This window comes from Meriones unguiculatus, chromosome 17, assembly GCF_030254825.1.
Source record: "Meriones unguiculatus strain TT.TT164.6M chromosome 17, Bangor_MerUng_6.1, whole genome shotgun sequence".
Classification (NCBI taxonomy): Eukaryota; Metazoa; Chordata; class Mammalia; order Rodentia; family Muridae; genus Meriones; species Meriones unguiculatus.
Window position 1 is genome coordinate 19,210,761 of NC_083364.1, and position 23,724 is coordinate 19,234,484.

Sequence of the window (23,724 nt, forward strand, 5' to 3'; positions counted from 1 at the left end):
GTGTATTGTGCCTCGACAAAGGAGCAGTACCTACTCCGTGCAGGAGTGGTGCACGGATGGCTTTGCAGTCCGGTCGCTGTTATGAAATAAAATGCGGCACACACCTTTGGTGACCGAGCCAAGCTGTGCCCCTGAGAAATTACGCCGTAGAACAGATCTGGTGTAAAGAAAGTTTATTGGGGGAGGGGAGGAGGAGTGAGGTCCTGGGAAAGGGGCAGAGGCAGGTAAGTGGACTTGTGGACAGGCAGACAGACAGGAAGAGAGGGGACAGAAGAGGAGAGAAAGGGGGCGTGCACAAGGAACAGAGGGGTCACCTAGCTTGGGTGCAGGCTTGTTTTTTAAGCGACGCACGCTCCTGGGCACCTGCTGGCGGCGGCAGGCGAGCACATAGTCGTTCCTAGGTCCCTGAGAATAGGCCGGTGCCATTGCCTGGACAGTAACAGGCCCAAGTTTTCCTGCAACGCCCATCTCGGCAGGTCTGCCGCAGGTCCGTGCCAGGAGTGGAAACACCGCGCCGCGTCACGTCACCGAACTCTGTCCCTAAGGAAGATGTTCCCGTCACTCAGGACTCAATAGCCAATCAGGGTCTCCGGACGCACCTGCAGTCAGAATAGGGCGGGAACTTCCGGTCCGCCATACTTAAATCTCCGCCGTGGACTGAGGCTGTCTCTGGGTTCCCTGAACCGTGCTGAGAGCTGCTGCCGGGAGCAGCGAGGAGAGCGGGGCGAGCTCGGAGTCCGCGCCATGGTGAGCGGGGTCCGCCTTTCCCACGCCGGGAGGAGCCGCGGCACCCGGCGTAGGGTTGGTCCCGGGATGCGGGAACCAGTGGCCGGACTCGGCCCTCCGAGAGGTGCTGTGAGCTCTGTGGTTTTCATGCACTTCCTTGGCGGAAGAGGCACTGGTGAACGAGTTAGTGCGCTCCCTTGAGTGAAAACATCCTTGTTGCTGGCGTCACCCGGCAAAGAACGGGCAAGAGCACAGCTGCTTTCCTTGTCGCCAGGGAAGGCAGATTTGCTGTCTTGCAGAGCTCTCTTTAGCGTCTAATAGAAGTTCTGCACGTGGTCCTCGACACTTGAGTCTGCAGTTAATTCTTGAAGGTGTAAAGTGCGTTATTAACACATTTGTATGTAGAGGCTGTGGTGGTTCAGGCAAGTGTGTTAGTAAGGCCAGACTTACCGGGTTTCCTGGCCTCATTCGTCACCATTTACTTTATTTTAAATGCGTTTTTCATTCTTTCTTGTTTTGATCTCATGTTCTGTTTATCTCTTTATTTTTCCCAGACAGTAGGGTCTTTAATACAATTCTGTTTGAAGTTTTGAAGTGGAGGATGTCAGTATGTTTAATATTTTTCCAATTTTGTTTGGTCATCATTTTTTCATAATTACCTTTTCTCATCAGTTTTCTGTTCTTGGAAGCAAAAACTGTTACACATTTATTGAACATTTGTTGAATCCATAGCTAAAATTTTGTATTGTTGTAAAACAATATTGACATAATGGCCAAAATAGCAGCAAACCACATGGCTGCTTTCTAGTCAAGGTTAGCTCAGCTCCTGCTAAGGAGAGCCCATCCTCCATCAGATACAAGTCCCAGTCAGATCCACACTTCTCCAAGGTAGAATGTATAGTGTTACAGCCTTTTCTTTATAGAGACACTTTTGAGAGGTTAGCGTGAATACAGGAGGAGATGGTGCCCATGGCATGGTCTAGGGAGGTAGACTCCTCACAGCTAAGGAACAGAGGAAAGATTTCCGTGGCCTCAGGCAGAGACAGTTGAGTCCATGCATATGTCTTAAAATCTCACAGATTATAACTGCTGGAAGCCAAGCGTGGTCATCCAGGTGTTTCACCATCTCCTCAGTTCTAAGACACAAGATGTTGCTTGGTCCTATTTTACTCCAGTTGACTATGCTCTGGGCTGTGGTCAGACACGTTTCTGACCCTCCATGTTGCCTGGAACTTAAACTTTCAGATTTCCACCTAGTAAAATAGTTGGGTCAAATTTAAAATCTTAGTATGCTTGTGTGGCACTTCTGCACAGTTAGAAATGCTGTTTCTTGATCTACAACAGTCACACTTAAGCATGCCAAGAGTCTGTCTTCATTGTTTCCATCAGACCTGAAGCAAAATATCCCAGGTTCTCCGATGGAACTGGGTAGCGAGTGAAACAAGGGGTAATACTGTGCTCTCAGAGAAAGATACGTACTTAAACCTAAGTTTGGAGGGCTCCAATTGTTTAGTCTCTTCTTAGACAGGGTGGGGAAGGTTATTATTATTAAGGAAACCTGTAACCCAGCCAGAGGAGTTGGCTACTGCATAATTGGAGGAAATAGTTTCTTTTTCAGTTTCTCTCTTGGGCTCTCTTTCTCTTCCTTTTCCTCTTTTTATTTTCATTACTGTCTCTCACTCATTGTCTTTAGAGCTCTTTTCTACTTAAGTTATATTCCTGTTATGGTTTATATTAGCTCAGTAGTCCCACACTTCTAGTTTTGAATGGTTATTCCCCAGTTGGTAGAACTAACTGTATAAAATTAATATTTGTGCTCTTGTGGGAGTAGGTTTGTTTCCTTAGTTTGTGGCTTGAGGTTTCAGAAGACCAGTGCAAGGCAAGTGTTTCTTTCCTCCTGCCTGTGTATCAGGGTGTAACTCTCCACCCCATGCCTGCCCAGCATGATGCTTCCTTTCAGATGATGATGATGGGGTAACCCTCTCTCACTCTAATCAGTCTCAGAAGTATTCCATTGTCAGAGTTGCCTTGGTCAGAGTGCTTCTTCACAGCAATGAATACTCATGAGACAGGTTGTTCATGTAATATTTTGAAGTCTCTCTATTCTGTGCCTATCCTGTGAAATCAAGTAAGGATAACTGAAATAGTAATGGACTGATCTCTAGCCTAACCATTTGGTCTGTGGCACAGTTATTATTACTCATGACTCATGCAGGTCCATAGGGCAAAAGAGCAACAGCAGGAGCAGAAAGGAATGAAACCTGTGTGGTCTGGAAAGAAAAAGAGCTGTAGGTAAGTTCAGGTGGCAGTGCTGTGCTGAAACAGGCAGCAATTATCAGGGAGATGAGGGTCAGTAAGGAGAGGGCACCCGTTCTTCTTTGGACATATGAAAAAGGTTGTTTAAGAGCACTGCACCACCCAGCAAAGCACTTAACTGTGGAAGGAAAAGGCAAGGTGATGCCTAGTCCCAGAAAGCAACTTCATCCAGAACCTGCTGCTTCTGTGTTCCCAGGGGCCCGGGTCCATCCAAAGCCAGAACTCCTCATGGTGTTATCATCTCTGTGCTGCTTTTCCTTTAAAGAAGAGAGATGCGCATTTTAAGGGGCATCGATTCTTCTCTGTGTTCAGCACTGAAACTGAGGCTGTCAAGTTTGGCAGCAAAAACTCAAATGGCGTGTATCTAGAATGATAGATGATATGCCTCTTAAGGAAGAGTAACAAATAATAACAATAACAAATAACAATTAAGGAAGACTTAGAAACGATAATTTTATTCAAATAGTCTAACCTTTTGTGTCTTATAGAGATGTGACATAGGGATTCACGTGTCCCCCTCGCAGCAACCTTTTTGTCTCTTATAAACTGCTCCTCTCACTAAAAGTGTTTAGACACTACGAGTATATCAGGAAAACCAGCTTAATATGGGTGATTTGTTTATAAAAGATCTTAGACATACACTCATCTTTTCATCAATGTGTATGCTTTTTATGATAATTGAATGGTGTGACACTAAGTGGAAGGACTGCTCTACAACGTGGCTATTATGTGTTAGATACTTGACTAAGCTGGGTTTTAATGCCTTACCTCACTTGCCTGTCCCCCACTAGTAATATCAATGACCATTTTTTCCTCAGACACTTGGGTTTCATTTTTTTTATACCTTTGATTTCCTTTCTTATGTCTGCCTCAACATGCCTTGGGAACTCTTCTTTTTATTCTGATTTTCTATTTGCTTTGGCATTAACAAGCTATGGAGAAAGCATTCTAATATGGTTTCCTTCTTATTCATTTAGTTGTTTTTTTTTGTGTGTGTTCTATAACCCCCTAGACTATGAGTGAGTACTTAGTCCCAAATTACATATGAAAACTATATTGTACCTTTTCTTTCCTTTTCTTTTTTGAAATTTATTTTTAAAATTATTTTTATTATTTATTTATTTGGTTTTTCTTGACAGGGTTTTTCTGTGGAATTCTGGCTGTCCTGGAATTCACTCTGTAGACCATCTGGCCTTGAACTCATAAAGATCCACCTGCCTCTGCCTCTCTGAGTGCTGGGATTAAAGGTGTGTGCCACCACCACCCAGCTACTATTCCTTTTCTAACCCAGGCAGCTTGACTTAGAGAAAGCCATGTCTAAAAGGGGAAATTTAGTCTGAGTTCTTTCATGTTCTACTTGTATTTAGATTGAAGCATATAACAGAGATGGATAGGTTGTAAAATCTGAGAAGGGGACCAAAGAAAAGTTCATTTCAATTGTTTTTTTTTCTTTCTTCCTCCTCATCTTCCTCCTCCTTCCCTCCTCCTCCTCCTCCTCCTCCTCCTCCTCCTCCTCCTCCTCCTCCTCCTCCTCCTTCTTCTTCTTCTTCTTCTTTCTTTTTGAAAAATGGCTTCCCTGTATATTCCAGAATTAGCTACATGAAGTGCGAGTATAGACAGGCTAAAATTAGAGAGATAGACATACAAGGAAAATCCAGTGAGGTGCAGATATTCAGAGTCACATCTTTAAGGGTGGAGAAGCTGAACATACTCTGTCTTCATGGTCCTTAATGAGGAGGAGGAGAACACAGGTGTCCAGGCACACATCAGTAAACATATCATCTGATAAATGTATTCATTAATATTCCTATGTCTCAATGGCAGGAAAAGAACCAGCAAGGAAAATAAAGTGTTAAAAGGATCTAAGTATGGAAGTGTCCTTAGTAATGAAGGACCTAGGTACATGCCGATGAAGATGGCTGGATGTCTCCAGAAGAAAAATGAATGGAAAGTGTTTTTTCAAGTTATGAAGAACTGAGTCAGTCATTTATGGAACATAATGAATGAGACCTTGACATAATGTATAGTGTATGAAAGTTGTCAGGTCAGAGATTACCATTTTAAGGATTGGCTAAAACGTATGGCAAATCCAAGTTGATAAAGAAATGTCTGGCTGTTGAAATATTGCACGTAGCTAAAAGTGCCAGAGTGGTGGGAAAGTGATTGTCTGCATGTTTAGTAACCACACTTGGAGGCTATTCTAATGTGGTCAGAGGGATTAACAGGGTTTTCCCTTTGCCCTCTTAGATCAGTGAGGTCCTAAAAGTCCATGGGCCGTCGATTAATGTTCTGTAAGTGTAGAAAGTCACTACTTCTCTTGTTCATGGAGCCATGGGAGCCCACTCAGTGAATTCAAAACAATGTCCAGTCATTAAAGAAGGAGCTCAAAGGAAACCACATTTGGTCAAGCAAGACCTTTGACATATCCTCACATTGATGAACAACTGGTACAAGAAAGCTAGAGAGCTTGTTGGTTCTTTAAAGCTCATGTGACACCCAAGAAATAGTTGCACAACTGGCCTTGACGGTATAGAAGAAAAATATTTTAGGCACCTGCATAGTCTTCAGCACTCAGTAGGAAAGTTTAACAAAAAACTAAAAGAATTGGTAACCACCCAAGGGATCCCAGTAAGTATAAGTCTATGGGAGATGTTCCTTAGATATATCTCACATATATTTTTCTCATGATAAAAACATAACCAAGATATATTCGGCTCACTCTAGCACCTGCTTATAGTGAGATCAGCCAGTAGTGTTTTAACATAAATATGAAATGATAGTAAATACCTTTTTTCTCCCTATTGGGAAGCCACATAGGAGAGGCATGATGCTGACAATTAGTGGATACAATAACAATTCAAGGGAGTAAAGGCTTGTTGTGGGTTCATCTCTCTGGAGAGTAACGTTTAGAGGTCAAAGGAAAACCAGAACTCTAATGGAAGGGGGTCTTAAGAGTCTTGAGGAATGACTAATGGGGTTTGGGGATTTTAATTTTTTTTCAAGACAAAAGCCAAGGACTACCTTTCTTCTCTATACCTGACAGAGAGAACCTCTGGTGGTGTGCCTCATTACTACCACTTGATACCCTAAATGTAGCTAGAAGAAGCCAGATGGACTGTTGCTCCAATCCTAGTAGGGTTACCTGTTTCGGGGTTGGGGGGGTGAGATAAGAATAGGAGGTAGAAACTGTTTAGGCAATTTAGGGTGAAAAGACTTAGCAGAAATTGGACCTGATACTTTCCTGATTAAAAGCCAGTAGTGTCACCTGACCTATTAGCAGTTTTAATCCTTACCAGAGTTTAAAGATGCCAGAAGTGTTTCAGAGCTCTTATCTCTGAGCTAAGTGAATCTATGGCCTTTATGAAGGAGAAAAGTTAAAAGTAGCAATGAAATCTTATTAAGAGAAAAGGTCCAGGACAGGTGAGATAGTTCAGGGGTTCAGAATACTGAATGTTCTTCCATAGTATCCAGATTCAATTCCCAGCACCCACATGGAGGCTATCATCCATGTGTAACTTCAGATGTCCTCCTCTGGCCTCCATGGGTTCCAGTCATACAAGTGGTACTGAGACATATTGTAGGCAGAATGTCTAAATACATAAAGTATAATAAGAGAGAGAGTGCCCAGTGAGTTGGAGAACAGAATCTCTGGCCTGGGTGCAGGTCTAAGATTTTACTGAGGACAGGCCAATGCCTTGGCCAAAGAAACATCTCTATGAAGCAGGAGACTCACCTTAAACCATACAAATGAAAGAGATGCAATAATTATGTCTTTTGTACTCACAGATGATTTCAGGATTTTGAATCAAATAATAAAGAGGTACTCCCTCCCCATTGCACTGTCGTATTCCAACATAAAATATAGTGATGACATCTTAAAGAGTTTGAAGAAAAGTGTTTAAGAAAAAAAAAAGACAGAGAATTTTGTTTTAGAAAGTCATATTAGTCTCTTTCATTAAATAATATTAAGCTTGTTTTGGGATCAAATCCTTGTAATCTCTCCACCCAGTAAAAACTTGTTTCCTGAAAGATCCACTTTGAATAGGAATTTAATGACCAGGACACTGGGACTCTTCTCCTTAAAGAAGTACTTCCCCTTCTTCATTTCCTATGCAGCAATTCTTTCAGTAATACTGTTTTTTTTTTTTTCCAAAATGAATAAAACTGAGAAAGACCTAAACCAAAGGGGAAAAGATATAGCCACCACCCTCCTTGGAATATAGACCATGTGCAGCCTATGTCTGGGGCAGGAACATAGCCTTCAGTTCAGGAGTGAAGTTTTCCTTGCCCAGACACTAAAGTTGGAGTGCTGTTCTCGTTCTTTACTGTCCTTGAACTTACTTTTGACATACCCACACAGAAAACAACTTTTTTTTTCTTTTTTATAGAAAACAACTTTTAAGGACAGTTTTACACCTGCCTCCTGCCACTAGGCTACTGCGCATGAGGTGCGACCTGTCTGATCCTCCCGCTCAGCACCATGTATTCCTGGGAAAGCAGTGAGGCTCAGATACCCAGATACAGCACAGCAGACGCAGTAGACACACGTGTTGGCCCCAGAGAACCCTGGAAAGGACCCCCATGGTGCTGCTCTAAAGTTTCCTTATTGCAAGGCTGGCCCAGAGCCCTGCTTTGGGAAGGAGCTCTCAGCAGTGTATGCCTCACTGCAGTAGCTACGCCCCTGCACGTCTGTGTGTGGTGGATTACCGTGGTAAATCTATGCCCATATAGTATGATTTCAGGTGACTTTTTTTTCTCAGTGTATATTGAAAGGCCATTTAAATGCTTACAACAGTGTGATTAACAGTCCATGACACAAAGCTGTGCATAACATTCTTTGCTGTAGAAATTGTGCTTCCCCTGCCCCTGATCAGTCACTGCACACCAGCAGTCTCAGGATGCAGAGGATCTGGGAGCAGAGTCTTCAGTGGTGGTGAGTACTATGGGTATGGACGAACCAGCAGGCTGTTTAGCAGCACAGTTTGTATACTGTAATGGGAGCTAGCTTAGGTAACTGGAATCAGGGTGGAGAGGAGGTAAAAGGCAAAGCTGGAAATAGACCTGATTTGCATATCAGTTAGATTAGCAGACTGCTGGTCACATAATTTCTGAAAAGCCAGAATTTTCTGGCAGTGAAAAGAGAAGCCTAAATGGCTTTAACATGATGTGGTCTTTGTCTCTATGGAGTTGAGCAGGCCCAAGCCTGATTTGGGTAAGGAGTGGGCTCCTCCCTTGCTAGGCTCTCAGATTGCTGTGCAGGGTATGGACAGTGGTGCTGTATATACCATCCCTCATCTGGCTTGGGAACTTTGTTTTGTAAATATATGTGCCATCATGTGTTGGCAGTCTGGTAATAGCTTCATATTGCACCAAAACTTGGTTAGTGCTGACTTTGGCTATATTGCAATCTTGTGTTTTGAGAAACTGGATGAGGCAAGTGATGAGAAGGAGGGCTCCAATGCCTGTGATCAGGCCCATCAAGGGCAAGAGCCAGGCAATGAGGGGTTTGGAGTACCAGGTGCAGTGTTGTTGAAGGCATGTCGGGACCTCAAATTGTTGTGGTGGTCAGGAAGGGTCTTAATATTTTATTCAATCAGTCCTGATTCCTTTACATAGAATCAACATTTCTCCCCCAGGATGACACAAGTCACCCCCGCCCCTTTCTGGCATCCGGAGGTCCAGAGCCCTTCTATTTTGTAATACAACTCTGGCAAAGGTGGTCCTTTGTCATTGGAATGCTTCGGGGCTATTTGTGGGGTCACTCTGGCTTGATCTAGCTGTCTTTGAAGTCCCCGTCTAGGTGATGGCTCAGTACCAGAACCACTCCTGTTGTCCCCCTGCTCCCAATGAGATGGTAAGTCCCAGTCTAACCAGCAGGGGGCAGAAGATTTTTCTTTTTTGTCTCTTGAAGTTGTGCATGTTCATCATGCAGTTGGCGTGGGATGTCTGTGGTCTCCACAAGGCACAGAGGTAGGGAGCCCTGAAAGAGCAGCACTTCCTGTAATCGTTGATTAAAGGAGACCCAGATCTGAGAAAGAAGCAGGCAAGGTAGCATTAGCAGGTACCGTGGCCAAGAGGGGATACAGAAAGGAGGCACCAAAGAAATGTCAAGAGGCATTGGGATGGAACATGAGGGCCAGCAGGTCAGTGGCCTGTTAAACACATTTTAGCCAGGAGAGGGTTGATTGAGTATTTCTTAGTTGTGTTTCCTGTTTAAGAATACTTTTATGGGTTAGTGTGGGCTGGGAGGCCCGCGCCAGCTGTTGAGAGATATGAGTAGCAGCAGTAGTAGCATAACTGGTGGGATATAGTTTTCTTGTGATTCCCGTTTTTTCATCTCAAGGGTCATCTCTAACAATGGTGAGGAAGTTATTTAGATTTTGAAATAGGCTATTTCTCTGAGAGCTGAGTTCAATTTTACAGGACCAATAATGACACCTACTGTAATGATCCTAATCCATGCAGCAGCACGATTCTCCTTTGTGAAACTTTTGTCAATAGGGCAAGCAGTGAAAGCAATTGGAGGTCACAGAGGTGGAGTTCGGATAGATAGGATAGGATAGGAAGGAAGGAAGGAAGGAAGGAAGGAAGGAAGGAAGGATCTAGAAATAGAGCTTTGGCATCCTTGGTTGGGGCAGTCTGTAGTTTTGATCTCTTGTTTTCTGCATCAATAGGTTTCCCAAATGGAAAAACCTCAGTGGTGATTGTTGGGCAGAGATTTAGTGGGTTGACTGGTGGCAGGTGGGCCTGCAATATAATAAAACTGCCAGTAAAATAGCAGAGAGAGGCTTGAGGAGGGCACTTATGTTGTACAGTTGTCACCAGGTCATGAAAATCCTGTCAGGTGGCCTTGTTTTTTGGTTGTGGGTATCTCCTGGGTCTCCTCCTTTCCTTTCCTATCAGCAACAGGCTGGCCATCTTCTTGGTAGGCTTGGAGGAGTCAGACATTTTGTACCTATATCCAGGTAGGCTGAGGCTGTTTCTGTGGGAATACACAGACAAACCCCTTCCGATGGTAAGGAGGGCATCAGATCCCTTCCAGATCCTGTCTAGGGGTTCTCACCATCTCACTGTCATGGGGTGGGGGTAATTGAATTGTGGCATATGTCAATAAAGAATTATGGGGGTAGTTTGTGTTTTTATATATATTAAGAATGTTTAGTGTTGTTAGGGCCATTGCCAACTGAACATTAGGAGGTATGGATTGCCCCTTGCCTTTTAGCTGGGTTTTGAGGACTTAGTGTGCTCTTTCAATTAGACCTTGTCTTTTGGGAGTATAAGGAAACTCTGTATGATGAGTAATTTCCCATGTAGAATAATGTTTTAAAATAAACGTGAAGGTAAGGCCATTATTGGTCCGGGTTTGTTCTCCCATGCACATCAAGTCATGTCAGGACTGAGCATATCCTCATCCACTGAGGCCAGGCAAGGCAGCCCTGCCAAGGGTAGGTGATCCAAAAGCAGGCAATAGAGTCCATGTTAGAAGCAGCCCACCCTCTACTCACCAGGAAATGCACATGAAGACAAAGCCACCCATTAGCCACATGTGTGCAGGGAGCCTAGGTGCGTTTTCCTCAGTTGATGTCTCAGTCTCTGAAAGCCCCCATGGGACTGGGTTAGTTGTCTCTGTTGGTCTTCTTGTGAGGTTCCTGTCTCTTCCAGGTTCTTCCATCTTTGCCCCAACACTTCCACAGGAACCCTGGAGCTCCACTCTGTGCTTGGTTGCAAGCCCCAGCCTCTGTCTCTATCTGCTGCTGGCTGGAGCCTCCAAGGTGACAGTCAAGTTAGGCTCCTGTCTGCAAGCACAGCAGAGCATCATCAGTAGTGTCAGGGGCTGGCTTTCTACCATGGGGTGGGTTTCAGGTTAGGCCAATTATTGGTTGGACTTTACTTCAATCTTTGTTTCTTCTTTATCCCTGCACTTCTTGTAGGCAGGGTAAATTTTGGATCAAAGGTTTTGTCAGTGGGTTGTTGTTCCCCTCCTTCCACTAGTCCTGCCTGGCTAAGAGGTGGTCACTTCAGTCTTCATTTCCTCCAAACCCCCATTAGAAGTCTCAGCTAGAGTCACACCCCTATCCTCCCAGAAGCCTACCGTGTGGCAGACCTCCACCTTGACAAAGAGATGTGTCCCCTCAGTTTCCCTTCTTGTTCCCAGCCTCTCACCTCCCATCTCCCTTCTCACATCTGATCTTCACCCTTGTTTCCCTCCTCATTCCATCTCTTACCTAGTTACTGTTCTTCATCCACTTCTGCTGTCTATTCTGTTTCCCCTTCTGAGTGACATTCTGGCACCCTCCCATTAGCCCTCTTTGTTCTTTAGCTTCTTTGGGTCTGTGGATTGTAGTATGGTTATCCTGTGCCAGAGGTCTAATATCTGCTTATTAGTGAGTACATACTATGTGGGTCTTTCTAGGTCTGGGTTACCTCATCCATAATCTTTTCTAGTTCCATCTGCCCGAAATTTTCATGATTTCTTTGCTTTTAATAGCTCAATAGTGTTCCATTGTATAAACATACCACAGTTTCTGTGATACATTGATTCTTTGGTTGAAAGAAATCTAGGTTGTTATGAAAATGATAGGGGCCTTGAAAAAGGAAAATAAATCCCTCTAAGAAATACACGAAAATGCAATCAAATAGGTGAAGAAATTGAATAAATCCCCTAAGGAAATACAGGGTTTATAAAGCTTGTTATGGGCTGGAGGGATGGCTCAGAGGTTAAGAGCACTGTCTACTCTTCCAGAGGTCCCGAGTTCAATTCCCAGCAACTACATGGTGGTTCCCAACCATCTATAATGAGATCTGGTGCCCTCTTCTGGTGGTAAGGTGTACATGCAGGCAGAACATTGTATACATAGTAAACTAAATAATTCTTTAAAAAATAAATAAATAAAATAAAAAGCTTGTTTCAGTGTTTTAAGATATAGTCTTGAGGTGATAGTTACCTCATTTGGCCTTTCCCTTTCCTCTCTCCTGGCCTTCCGTATACCTTCCTTGCTTTAATTGCTATTCCTATTTGAATTTGACCTAAGGTTGGCTGCAGAATTTCCCACGTCTGAGGTAAAGGGATGGCTGCACTGGGCGTTGAGTGTGCAATGGACTGTACTCACTAGAGACCCTACGCCTATGGGGAGAAACATAAAGTGTTCTGGGAGAGTGGAAGAATCCCTTCTTAAATCCAGATATCCAGTATGGTGGCTCTGTATGCACACTGGGTGGAAGGTAGAGCTGGAAAACCATTGTTGTGTGAGTCATTTCACCTGATCACAGTGGAGGGGAACTGCTACCCTGGTGAGGCCTGCCTGGCTGAGTGGCCCTGGCCAGGGAGGTTCTCTGGGCAGGCGTTGCAGTGGGAAAACCTGTGTGCAGCAGCACGTTGGTTCTTTTCAGGGTTCTCCTCCAGGGCCAACATGTGAGTCTACTGGGTCTATTATGCTGCTCTGGATCTGAGTATCTGAGACACATTGCTTTCTCAGGAAAACATGGTGCTGAGTAGGTGGGTTAGGAATATTGACCTAATGTGCAATAGCCTATGTGGCAGGAGGCAGGTGTTCAACAATCCTTAAATTTCATTATTACATTTATGTATTTAGGACATTAATGTGGTTTACGGTAACTCTCCCTGCTTTATAAAGATGGTTTTTGTTTTTGTTTTAGTGGAAACATTGATCTATCTTCATTGGAATGTTAGGCCTGCATCCAGGACATCTCTTGACCAGAGGGATTTCTTTTGCTCCCCCCTCTTTTGGGGACAGGGTCTCTTTGTGTAGCCTTGGCTGTCTTAGAACTTGCTTTGTAGACAAGTCTAGCTTGAAACTCACAAGAGATCCCCCTGGCTCTGCCTCCTAAGTGCTGGAGTTAAAAGTGTACCACCACTGCCCAGCAAAATCAGTAAACTTTTAAAGGCTGTTAGTTAGGGAGGGGTTTTGCCCCTGTCAGGCATGCATTTCCAATATTCCCTTTAAACATTTTCTTGACTCTGTTTTCCAATTTATAATCTATCAATCTGTTATATTCATTAATCTAAATACAAGTTGACCATGAAATAACTCATGCTAAATTCCTCATATAGAGATGGCTTTTGAAATGTCAAGCTTTCTGGGTTAGAAAATGTAGAGACAACAACACTGCATCCTGCATCTGTGCCCCCACAGGCCCAGGTGCACCAGGAAGTGTTTGCATAACACAGAGGCAGACTTCAGGAGGAAAAAAGTAGGTGATAGAGTGATGCAAGAGAAGGAAGCAAATACATAGTGAAGAAATGGAAGATGAAGAGAAAACAGAGCAGTTTGCATGCTATGATGTGAGGTGGAATTAACAAAGGCAGGTGCCAGTGGGGCACTTCTTCCTTTGAGAAAGGGCCTACCCCTGTGTGAAGTGCTGTGACTCCTGGAGCTGTTTCCTACCCCAGGAAGAAGAGCAGTACTTACAGAGTAGAGACCCCAAACTGACTTGACATGTCTGTCCTGCAGTGTTGACTTCTTATCATTAACCCGTCTGCTCATTTTTCTAGTTGGTGGTGATGGTGGAAGTTCAGCCAGAGACTGGAAGGTTCCCTGCTGAATTACAGTTTTACTGTGCTGTGTTTAACTTTGGCCAGAGATTTATTTGTTTTGTAATCTTTGTGTACCACACATAACTTCTTTTTATTTAATGAGGAAATATGCAGAATTAATACAAATCAGCCATGGAGGTGCATGCTTGTATTTTTCTTTAACACTCTGCAGCAGAGGCAAACTGATTTTTATGACTTAAAGGCTAGCCTGGTCTGCATAGTGAATTCCTATTCAGCCAGGGCTACAGAGTGAAACCCTCACTAAAAAACTGAAACAATGGAGAAATAATATAAAAATACTTATTCTTAATTTGGTTTACTCAATTTTCACTAATGATGAAGAATCGAGAGAAAAAGAAATCTGTAGACTCATATGTAAAGAAGGTAGCACAGCTTATATAATCCAGCCGCCAGGAGGGTCTATAGTAAATACAGCGTTATTAAGGGGAAAAACCCTCACTTTGATTACATATGGTTTAGTTGACTGAAATCCTGTATTTATGTTGATGAGCCTTTTCTACAGAATAGCATTTTAAGAGATTATGGGGTTTTGGTACATATTTTCAAACGTCCAATTTTCTGTTACTGAAAGATGGTTTCTTTGTGTAGCCTTGGCTGTCTTGGAACTTGCTTTGGTAGACCAGACTGGCTTTGAGTTACAGAGATCTGCCTGCCTCTGCCTACCAAGTGCTGGAATTAAAGCACTTCTTTCTTTTTCCCTTCCTCCCTCCTTCCCTCCTTCCATTCTTTCCGTCCTTCCTTCCTTCCTTCCTTCTTAGATTTCTTAAATTTTTTGAGACAATGTTTCTTCCTGTAGCCCTGGCTGTCATGGACCTCTCTCTCTCGACCAGCCAAGCTTTAAACTAACAGATCCACTGTCTTTGCCTTCTGAATGCTGGGAATAAAGATGTTTCAATTATGGTTTTTAAAAATGCACTTTTGGTAACCATTAATTTTTAATCTCTGTTATGTGGTTTCATCTCCAAACTCTACTAGTCTTTCTGAACCCTATCTTTCCATGGATTGATTTTTTTTCATACATATTTTTGTTCGTTTTGGTGGGAGGTGAGACATTTGGGAGCCAGGCCTGTGGTAGGTGTTCTCACATGCCCTGATGAAAGCACCAAGGGAACATTACTTTTGTGTTCTGCCCATGGGCAGACTTGGGAAGGTCTGGCCAGGTGCTTGAGGAAGCATCTTGAAGGAGTCAAGAAAACCAGGCTCTTTGGCCTAAGAAGCTGTGGTTGGTAGTCTCATGGCCACTGTGTGCCCACTCTGAGGCATCCTGTGTTCTTCTGCCAACATTGCTAAATTACCCTTCCGCTGACTGTTCTATTCTCTACCTATAAATAGTGTATCAGAGCTGTGCATATTAATAAACTTTCTTAAGATGAGCCATCAGATTACAAAAGACTTACTAATGCCAAATTTTCTGTCTTTGTCTTCTTATCCCAGGTCCTCACCTTGCTCACCTCCACCTTGGGGGCTCTAATTGTGTTTGATGCCATAGTCCAGCTGTTGTTTTGTTTTGTTTTGTGACAGGATTTTTTTGTGTATCTCTGGCTGTCCTGGAACTTGCTTTGTAGACCAGATTTAAACTTTTGATGTCCTGCATTCCACCTTTCAAATACTGGCATGACAGGCCAGTGCTACCACAGAAAGCTGGGAACATGTAAGTGTTTTGGCTACCAGCATGCAGCTGAGAGAGATGTGAGCAATCTAGGTGAGCCTAGTGAATATCAATCAGGTCATGAAATTTGACACACATAGAATGGGTGCTCTGTCAGCTGTGAGGCAGGGTCATTACAGATTCACATTGTGTTATGATCTGCATATGCTAGAGAACCTATCCCAAGGAGAAGGAGAAGCACATACTGGGTACAGGAATAGTTCAGGGCCAACTTTGTAGACAAGGTGCAAGTTCTCCTGCAGTGCCAATCTCTGCAGACCTCAGTATCCAGTCAGGGCCTCTAGACAGACCCTCCAATCATAATGGGGAGGACACTTCTGTAAGAGTCAAGAGACTGCCTTGAGTGTTAAGAGAAACATGGACACTTCAACAATGTTGGGACTGTGACATAATATGAAGATTATTGTAGTTAGGATAAATGCATTTTGCATTATGAGTTGAGTGTGGGCCTGTCATGATCTCTGTGGCAATGTCATGGGTTAAATGAAAAATCTCCCAGGGATGATGATGTATTTGAGCATTTGTGTCTGGTGTGTGACTTTCATTGGGGTGCTTATGGTACTTTTATTAGGAGTTGCCTTTCTGGAGGAAGTTAGTCCCTAGGGGTGGGCTTTGAGTGTTAATACCATCACCACACTTGTCTCCTTATGTGGTTGAAACTGTGCAACCCCCTTCTCATACAGCTACACAATCATCACCATTACAGCCTCCATTCCTAAATAATGTACGGTAAAATGGAAGGAATTGTGTTTCTGTGAGAAACCACTTTTATACCTTGATAGTCTTATATTTATATTTTTGTCTTATGGAATTAGGTTTTTCTACATGTGTACCATTTCTTACTATGTTGAGCTTTATCCACAGCCTGACTTTTGATCTTAGGCAGACGGTATAATTTTTTTTCCACGCAGATGGCATGCAAACATCTTTAATTGCTTCTCAGCCTTGTGAAATTCCTCTGTTGAGAATTCTTTGTTTAGTTCTGAACCCCATTTTTAATTAGATTATTTGGTTTGTTACTGTTTAGTATATTTTGGATATTAGCTCATTTTCATGAGGTCCCATTTATTGATTGTTGCTCTTAGAGCCTGAGCTGACCTCCAAATACACCTTCCCTTTTAAATGACACATGTATGTAATGTAAAATGTTGGGCTTGCAATTAGAGTCAGTATTTGTCCTTGTGAGTCTTCCTTATTTCTTAATAGACCATAGCTTCATTGATCTTTACAGAAATGACATATTTTAATCTTATGTATGAATAAAATGTCCATGTATACATATGTTTTACATATTATGCATTATCCTATAATGGACATTAAGGTTGATTTCATGTCTTTGCTACTTTGAATCACACTGTTATCCACATGAATATGATATTAATTTTAACATTATTGATATGTTTCCCTGTCGCAGATGAGATGGATCAATTGGTAGTTGTACTTTCAGCCTTAAACAGATTTTCATTGTGTTGTAAATACTTTGTCTTCTCATCAGAACATATATATGTTTTTTTTTTCATCTGATGCATCATTAAAATTACTTACTGTAGTATTCTCTGTCATGGCAGCAATTCTGCTTCCAGATAGAAATCTCAGTGCAGTGATCATTTACATTTTTCGTTTTGCTAAGGATCCTAAATATGTTCTCACATATTTTAAAGACATTTTTATTATTTATTTTAAGAATTGTGTATTTAGTACATTTTTCTCATTAACTGTTTACTAGTTGCTCTGGAGAGGAAGTGTTTAATTTTTCAATTCTTTTTTATGAAGATATTAAACCTTTGTCAAGTGAAATTTTTATAATTATTCTATCCTGTTCTAGAGACTTTCTACTTGACTCTGTTATTTAATATACAAGATGTTAAAATTAATTCAATAGTATCTGTTAAATCTTCCTAGTACTTCCCAAATCATTGGAGTCTTGTTTAAAATGTCCTTGCTAATCTACATTTAAAAGTATTTTACACTATTTTATTCAAGCTATTTCACAGACTCAGGACTTCAGTTAAGATCTCTTATTCATTTCTTACAGAGTTTCTCAATAAATGGGGAATTAGGCTCTACATAGCTTATGACACTTGGAAGTCAAAAAAATTATACTGAATTCAGAAAAATTCAAACATCTTCATGTGTCCTATCTGACCATAATAAAGTAAAATTTAAAATTGACATCAAACATATTTCTAGTAAGTACACAAACTTAAGGAGATTTAATAACTCATTACTGAATGGTGAATGGGGCAAAGAAGAAATCAAGGAAAAAATTTTCTGAAACGAAATAAAAATGAAAAAACTCCACAATAATGGACACTTTACTATTAAGTTATTTATCTACTATACATCCCATTCTGATCACAGCATTTCCTCCCTCCTTTCTTCCTAGTCCATCCCTCTCACTTCCCACCTTCCATTCTCCTCAGGATAATCAAAATATGTAAAGAACTCTAAGATATATAAAGATATATATTCAAAATATATAAAGAACACTAACTAACAAAATCTAATTAAAAATGGAGTACAAAGCTAAACAGAGAATTCTCAACAGAAGAATATCAAATGGGGAGTGCTTAAAGAAATGCTCAGCATCCTTAGCCATCAGGGAAATGCAATTCAAAACATCTCCGAGATTCGATCTTATACCTATCAGACTGGCTAAGATCAAAAACTCAAGTGACAACAGGCTGGAGAGGATGTAGAGGAAGGGGAACACTCCTCCATTGCTGGTGGGAGTGCAAATTTGTACAACCACTTTGGAAACCAATCTGGTGCTTTCTCAGAAAATTAGGCATAGTTCTACCTTAAGACGCAGCTATACCACTTTTAGGCATATACCAGAAAGATGCTCCACCATACAATAAGGACATTTGCTCAGCTATGTTCATTGCAGCTTTATTCATAATAACCAGAAACTTGAAGACAACCCAGATGTCCCTCAATTGAAGAATAGATAGTGAAACTGTGGTACATTTACACAATGGACCACTACTCTGGTATTAAAAACAAGGGAATTGTGAAGTTTCCAAGCAAATAGGTGGACCTAGAAAAGATCATCCTACGTATGGTAACCTAGACCCAGAAAGACACACACACATGGTATGTATTCACTTATAAGCAGATACTACCCACATAGTACAGCATAACCATACTAAAATTCACATACCTGAAGAAACTAAGGAACAAGGAGGGCCCAAGGAAGGATGCTTGGATCTTACTCAGAAGGGGAAATAGAGTAGACAGCAGAGTGGTTGAAGAGAGGGAACAGGATAGAAGAGGGAATGCTGAGGGAAATGAGCATGGGGATCAGATATGGGGAGAAAGGGTGTAGGAGAACAAAGGGCTTACAGAGAGAAGAGAATTTGTGGGTGGGGCATCTCTGAGAAAAGCTAGAGACCTACAACAGAGTAGGCTCCTGGGAGGATGTGGGTGACTCTAGCTGAGACCTCCTAGTAGTGGGTGTCATGTAAACTGAAGAAGTCACCCTTTATTCAGACAGGACTTTTAGTGGAGGGAGGGACCATCAACCCACCCTGAAAACTTGGACTCCAAATTTACCCTGTCTACCAGATGTACAGGGATAAAGATAGAGCAGCGAGGGAGGGACTGCCCTAGAAATGCCTGGCCCAAACTGAGACCATGGAGGGAGAGCCAACTTCTGATACTATAAAGGACACTCTGTCATGCTTGCAGATGGGAGCCTGCCATGGCTGCTCTTTGAGAGGATCCATTTAGCAATGGATCGAAACAGAAGCTGAGATTCGGAGCTAAACATTGGGTGGAGCACAAGGAGCCTTGTGGAAGAGTGGGGGAAGGATAGAAGGACCCAGAGGGGACAGGTGCTCCACAAGAAGTGCCAACTAACCTGGGCCCAGTGGGACTTGCGATGACTGAATTACCAACCAAGGACCATGCACAGACTGGACCTAAGCCCCCTACATATATGTACTGATGGCCAGATAGGTGTTCGGGTGGGTCCCCTAGAATGGAGGGTGCAGGGTTTGTCTCTGACATGGATCCTGTTGCATGCTTCTGCTTCTCTTCTCCCTAGTGGTGCTGCCTTGACAGGCCACTGTGAAAGAGGAAGTGCTCAGTCCAGATGGGACTGGATGTGCTGAGGTGGGTTAGTTGGGGGGGAGGGGTCTCCTCTCTTATAAGGGGGAGGGGAAGGCAACAGCAAAAAGAGAGGGAGGGACCTAGGATTGGGATGTAAAGTGGGTAACTAATAAAACATGTTCATGAGTCTTTTGCCTATATTTATGGATGTGAACTACATGAAAGCCTAGTGTTGACTCAAGTGAGAAGAGAGCACTGAATGCTCTCAGGTCGGAGTTAGGAAAGGCTGGGAGCCTCAAGTTGAGGGCTGGTGTTTGATCCAGGTCCTCTGCAAAGCAACAAGTGATCTTCATTGTAGCATCATCATATAACTTGTTCTTTTTTTAGTTTTTGGTGTTAGTGTTATTAAAATGCATTTTCATAGGAATATCATGTTAGCCTCATAGTTTACACAGTGACTTTTCTGATGGACAAGTACATTTCTCGAGTGAATGTTTAACTATTTAGAAGAATTTTGAGTGAGGATCTGTGTGCTTTCTGTCTTTTTTGTTTGCTTCTTTCTTTGAGACTTGGTCTCATTATTTGTACCTTTTACTGTCCAGAAAATCACCACATAGATCAGGTTGGCCTAGAACTCATAGATAGATTCACCTGTCTCTGCCTTCTGAGTTCTGGGATTAAAGGTGAGCACCACTATATCCATCTTTTCCGTTCATCTTTGAAGTTAGTAATTTTGGTACAGTTTTTCTGATGTAGTCTCAATAATATTGCTCTGTTTGCATGTCTCTTTGTTTATGTTGGTAGTTATTTCTTCTGTAATGCCTTATCAGTGTGCACAGAAATGAGAGCAGTGATTCTCCTTTTTTGTTTCCTTCTAAATCAAGTGGTGACTACATTTGAATTTCTATGACATGGAATTTTATATGTTGACCATCCAGAATTATGTAAATTTTTTGAAACAAGGTTGCCTTTTTTATTGTAATCAAATATGCTGTCTGAAGTCAGCCCGGGGCCTCTGAGCCTGGCCAGGGAACCACTGTGCCACCTCATTGTGAGGTTGGCTTCTTGCCATCTTCACAACCTGTACCTGAGGAGCCCAGAGTACCGTTTCCAATGTAGTTTGCTATTGTGGATATAAACATGTTTTTGTTTCAATCTCAGGTGTAGGATGTATGATTGATTCAGATGGTCCACAGCAGCAAACTGTTTGCTTTGTGCCGGCTCTGAGAGGAGCTCTTTGCCAGCTGCAGATAGTTTAAATCTGAGGACTCTGGAGAGAGAATAAATGCCAGCGTGCAGAGAGTGTGGAGGAACTCCAAGAAAGATCAAGGCTGTTACTGCTTTCCTTCAGCTCCTGTTGACGCAGTGAGACAGGAAGTTGGAGATTTCCTGAAAAATGGATTGGGCTGGTTCCAAGGAACCCAGCAACTCTAGCTGCAGGAAGCAGCTAAGAGAACTTTCACCCCTCTCCCACAAAACCCTCTCTCCTACCTGGTGTTGGGGTGTTGGAAGGGATTGGAGTAGCGAGAAAGATATAAAAAATGTAAATAAAGGAATAGTTTTAAAAGTACGACAATAGTCAGCCCAGCCTCTGGCTGCCTGCAGGAGTGGGAGGCAAAGGGGAGCAAGGGGAGCCAGAGGCAGGGCACCTGGTGCACCCACATGCACACCTTCTCAGTGTTTGATTTTGTTCTCCTCCCTCACTAAAATGATCCGATAGTTATATGAAGCTGCTGCCAAGCCAGGGACGGCACTACTGGGCTGCAGCCCTCTGCTCCTCTGGTGTCCTGGGCTCATCCTACTTCTGTATTTGGGACAGGAAGAGCTAGCTGCAGGCTAATGTTCTTGGCAGCCAGCGTCTTGTTGCATTCCACAGTCAATGGTGGGTAGCAGCACATAGTCTGTCTCATTGGTAAAGACAAAGTGGTTGATAACTGACAAGACTGATCTGCACATCGTCATCATTTGGGCCTTTGAGCAGAAGAAAAGAGCACTCCAGGGGCACTGTGACTTCACTCTTGAGGAGCAGCTGGAAGGAAAGTGTGCTCTAGCACTACAGGTTGTAGTTGCACTCAGAGTCATTCACAGGACCCTTCAGGACCTATGTCTGGTTCAGTACAGTGAACTGTGGTGTTTCATAGTACAGGCGTGTGCTGAAGTCATCAGTGTGATAAGGCCAGAACTGAACTTCCAGACAGCATGTTCTACTTGTCACAAGGCAAGTCAAATGCAGTTATGGCAAATAGGAAGTGCACAAACTTCAGGGGGAACAGCTGTGTAGCCAGTCTTCTTAAAGCTGAGCAGGCTGAAGATGCTGCTATAGAGCTGTGTCTCCTCACGGTGGCTCTGTTCCATCTCATCCAGGATCTCCATCAGCTCATTGCCTGTCTTGGTTGGGTGAGCACAGTGCTTCGTGCACTGTCCACTCATGGAAAGGGCCATGCCATGCAGTGAATATGATTGTACTTACACTGTAGCAAGAGAATGGAAGACAGAAGCCACACTCGAAAGGCAGATCACTCATAGCTTTCTCCTCAGCTAGGCTCTGGCAGCAGAGGCTCTTACTGAGCTCACAGTGACAGTTGTGACACATAGCCTGCTCCTCCTTCAGCCAGGCATCTGCTAGTAGGTGGATAAAAAGCCAGTGTACATCAGTTAGTGCACTGGTGCACAGAAGCCTTGGGCAGGTCCAGGCACGGGGTGCAGCAGAGCACTGGCAGAGCTGCTCCTCCAGCTTTCCACTGCCTGCTGTCACCACCGCTTTGGCCTCCTGCAGCTGCTTCTTCGGTGACGAGTCAGGGTCGCAGACCATCTCTTACACCTGCCAAGTGCTGGCCAGACCCACCTGTTCCTGGATCCTATGCCCTGCAGCCTCGCCCAGGGCTTCCTCAGCTGGCCCTGAGTCAGCCCCAGGCTGGGCCCCTACCGTAACCCCTGTTGGCACTGCACCCGCAGGCTGTATCGAATCACTCCTGCCAGCCTTCTCTGTAAATGACACTGCAGCCGTCCAGCCACATGGGCTGGTGCCAGCAAACTTGCTGGCTGGAAGTTAGGGACTCCATGTCCCCTTGCTGCCTTTTCACTGCCACAGCAACCCTACAGGAGCTGCCTCAGTGGGCCTGACCCACATATTGGCCCAAGGCCTCTTTGGTCACGAACCCTGGCATGGCCATCATTCTTAAGGAAGCATACATTTACAATGAAGTCTGTTACGTTTATGTATGTATTTTTTATGTATTTAGACACACAGAGACATAGATGCATATGTATATATATTATGTGTGTATATGTATGCATATATATATGTATATATATGGTATACTTTAGGATGCAGTGACCTATGAGGATGTGCATGTCAACTTCTCTCAGGAAGAGTGGGCTTTGCTGGACCCTTCTCAGAAGAGTCTCTACAAAGATGTGATGCTGGAAACTTACTGGAACCTTACTTATATAGGTAAACATAATTTTCCTTCACTTTTTAACTTAAGGGGACAAGCCTTTTTTAGATATTGGTGCTCACCTGTGATTTTTATTGTGAAAGAGAAAGAATGTGGTGAATAAATTAGCCATTGTTGTAAGGTTCACCAAAGATTCTAATTTAAATTTTGCATAATTTCCAGTAATATACACTTTCTGATACTGTATTTTAGGCTACAAATGGGAAGACCACAATATTGAAGAACATTGTCAAAGTTCTGGAAGGCATGAAAGGTAAGCTTTATTTGCAAGCTGATACATGTGTGCCTCTGAACAAATTTTAATGTGCCCTGAAGTTTTAATTAAAAAAAAACAACAATAACAACAGTATAGCCAATAATAGCTTTGTGAGTATAATAAATTCTCACAACACCATATACCTCAGTGTCAGATATATAGTGTTTGCAAAGTGTTGCTTTAAGAAATAAGAGACAGTAACAAGGCCTTAAGAGATGTCACAGTTTTAATCATAGCCACATGAGAACCATGTTTTAGAACTGTCCATCTACTTAATTTTACACCATTCAATTATCATAAAAGGCACACGCATTGATAAGGAGACTAGTGGATATCCAAAACCTCTTACAAGCTCGTCATCCATAGTAAAGCTAGTACGTGAACTGACTTACTGTAGCTTAGTGAGAGGGACAGTTCATGCGAGTCAAGGTTGTTGTGGTGGGAAAACTTAAATCCCTATATACATGTCAATGAGGGACAAAAGGTTAAACTGTGTGAATGCAATCCAAACATCTTCTATTTGTTATTCCTTCTTTAATAGGTGTATCAGCTCTCCCTCTGCATACAAGCCACATTATCCTCTAGTCTATGGAAAGAGGCAGTGTCATCTTCAACTGCACGAAAAGAGTCGTACTGGAGAGAAACCCAATGAATATAATCAATGTGATAA

The 23,724-nt window shown here is 42.8% G+C and overlaps 1 protein-coding gene, 1 long non-coding RNA gene and 1 pseudogene across 2 annotated transcripts; 1 reads left to right on the forward strand and 2 right to left on the reverse strand.

Annotated features, from left to right (window-relative positions):
* Positions 1-158: 158 nt before the first annotated feature.
* On the reverse strand, positions 159-774 carry LOC132648785 (uncharacterized). The gene is made up of 2 exons (XR_009587190.1): positions 640-774; positions 159-540 (listed from the first exon to the last, which is right to left on the reverse strand). It is a non-coding gene; the product is annotated as an uncharacterized LOC132648785 (long non-coding RNA).
* Positions 625-23,055, forward strand: LOC132646029 (zinc finger protein 431-like). The gene is made up of 3 exons (XM_021632907.2): positions 625-747; positions 22,668-22,794; positions 22,991-23,055. Exons 1-3 carry the CDS (start codon positions 745-747, stop codon positions 23,053-23,055), a joined length of 195 nt encoding a protein of 64 aa, XP_021488582.2. The 5' UTR covers positions 625-744.
* LOC110546225 (zinc finger TRAF-type-containing protein 1-like) lies at positions 21,139-22,513 on the reverse strand (annotated as a pseudogene).
* Positions 23,056-23,724: the final 669 nt, after the last annotated feature.

Coding starts and splice junctions, on each gene's coding strand:
- LOC132646029 (XM_021632907.2), top strand. Junction 22,795..22,990: donor CTGGAACCTTACTTATATAG/GTAAACATAATT, acceptor ACTGTATTTTAG/GCTACAAATGGGAAGACCAC.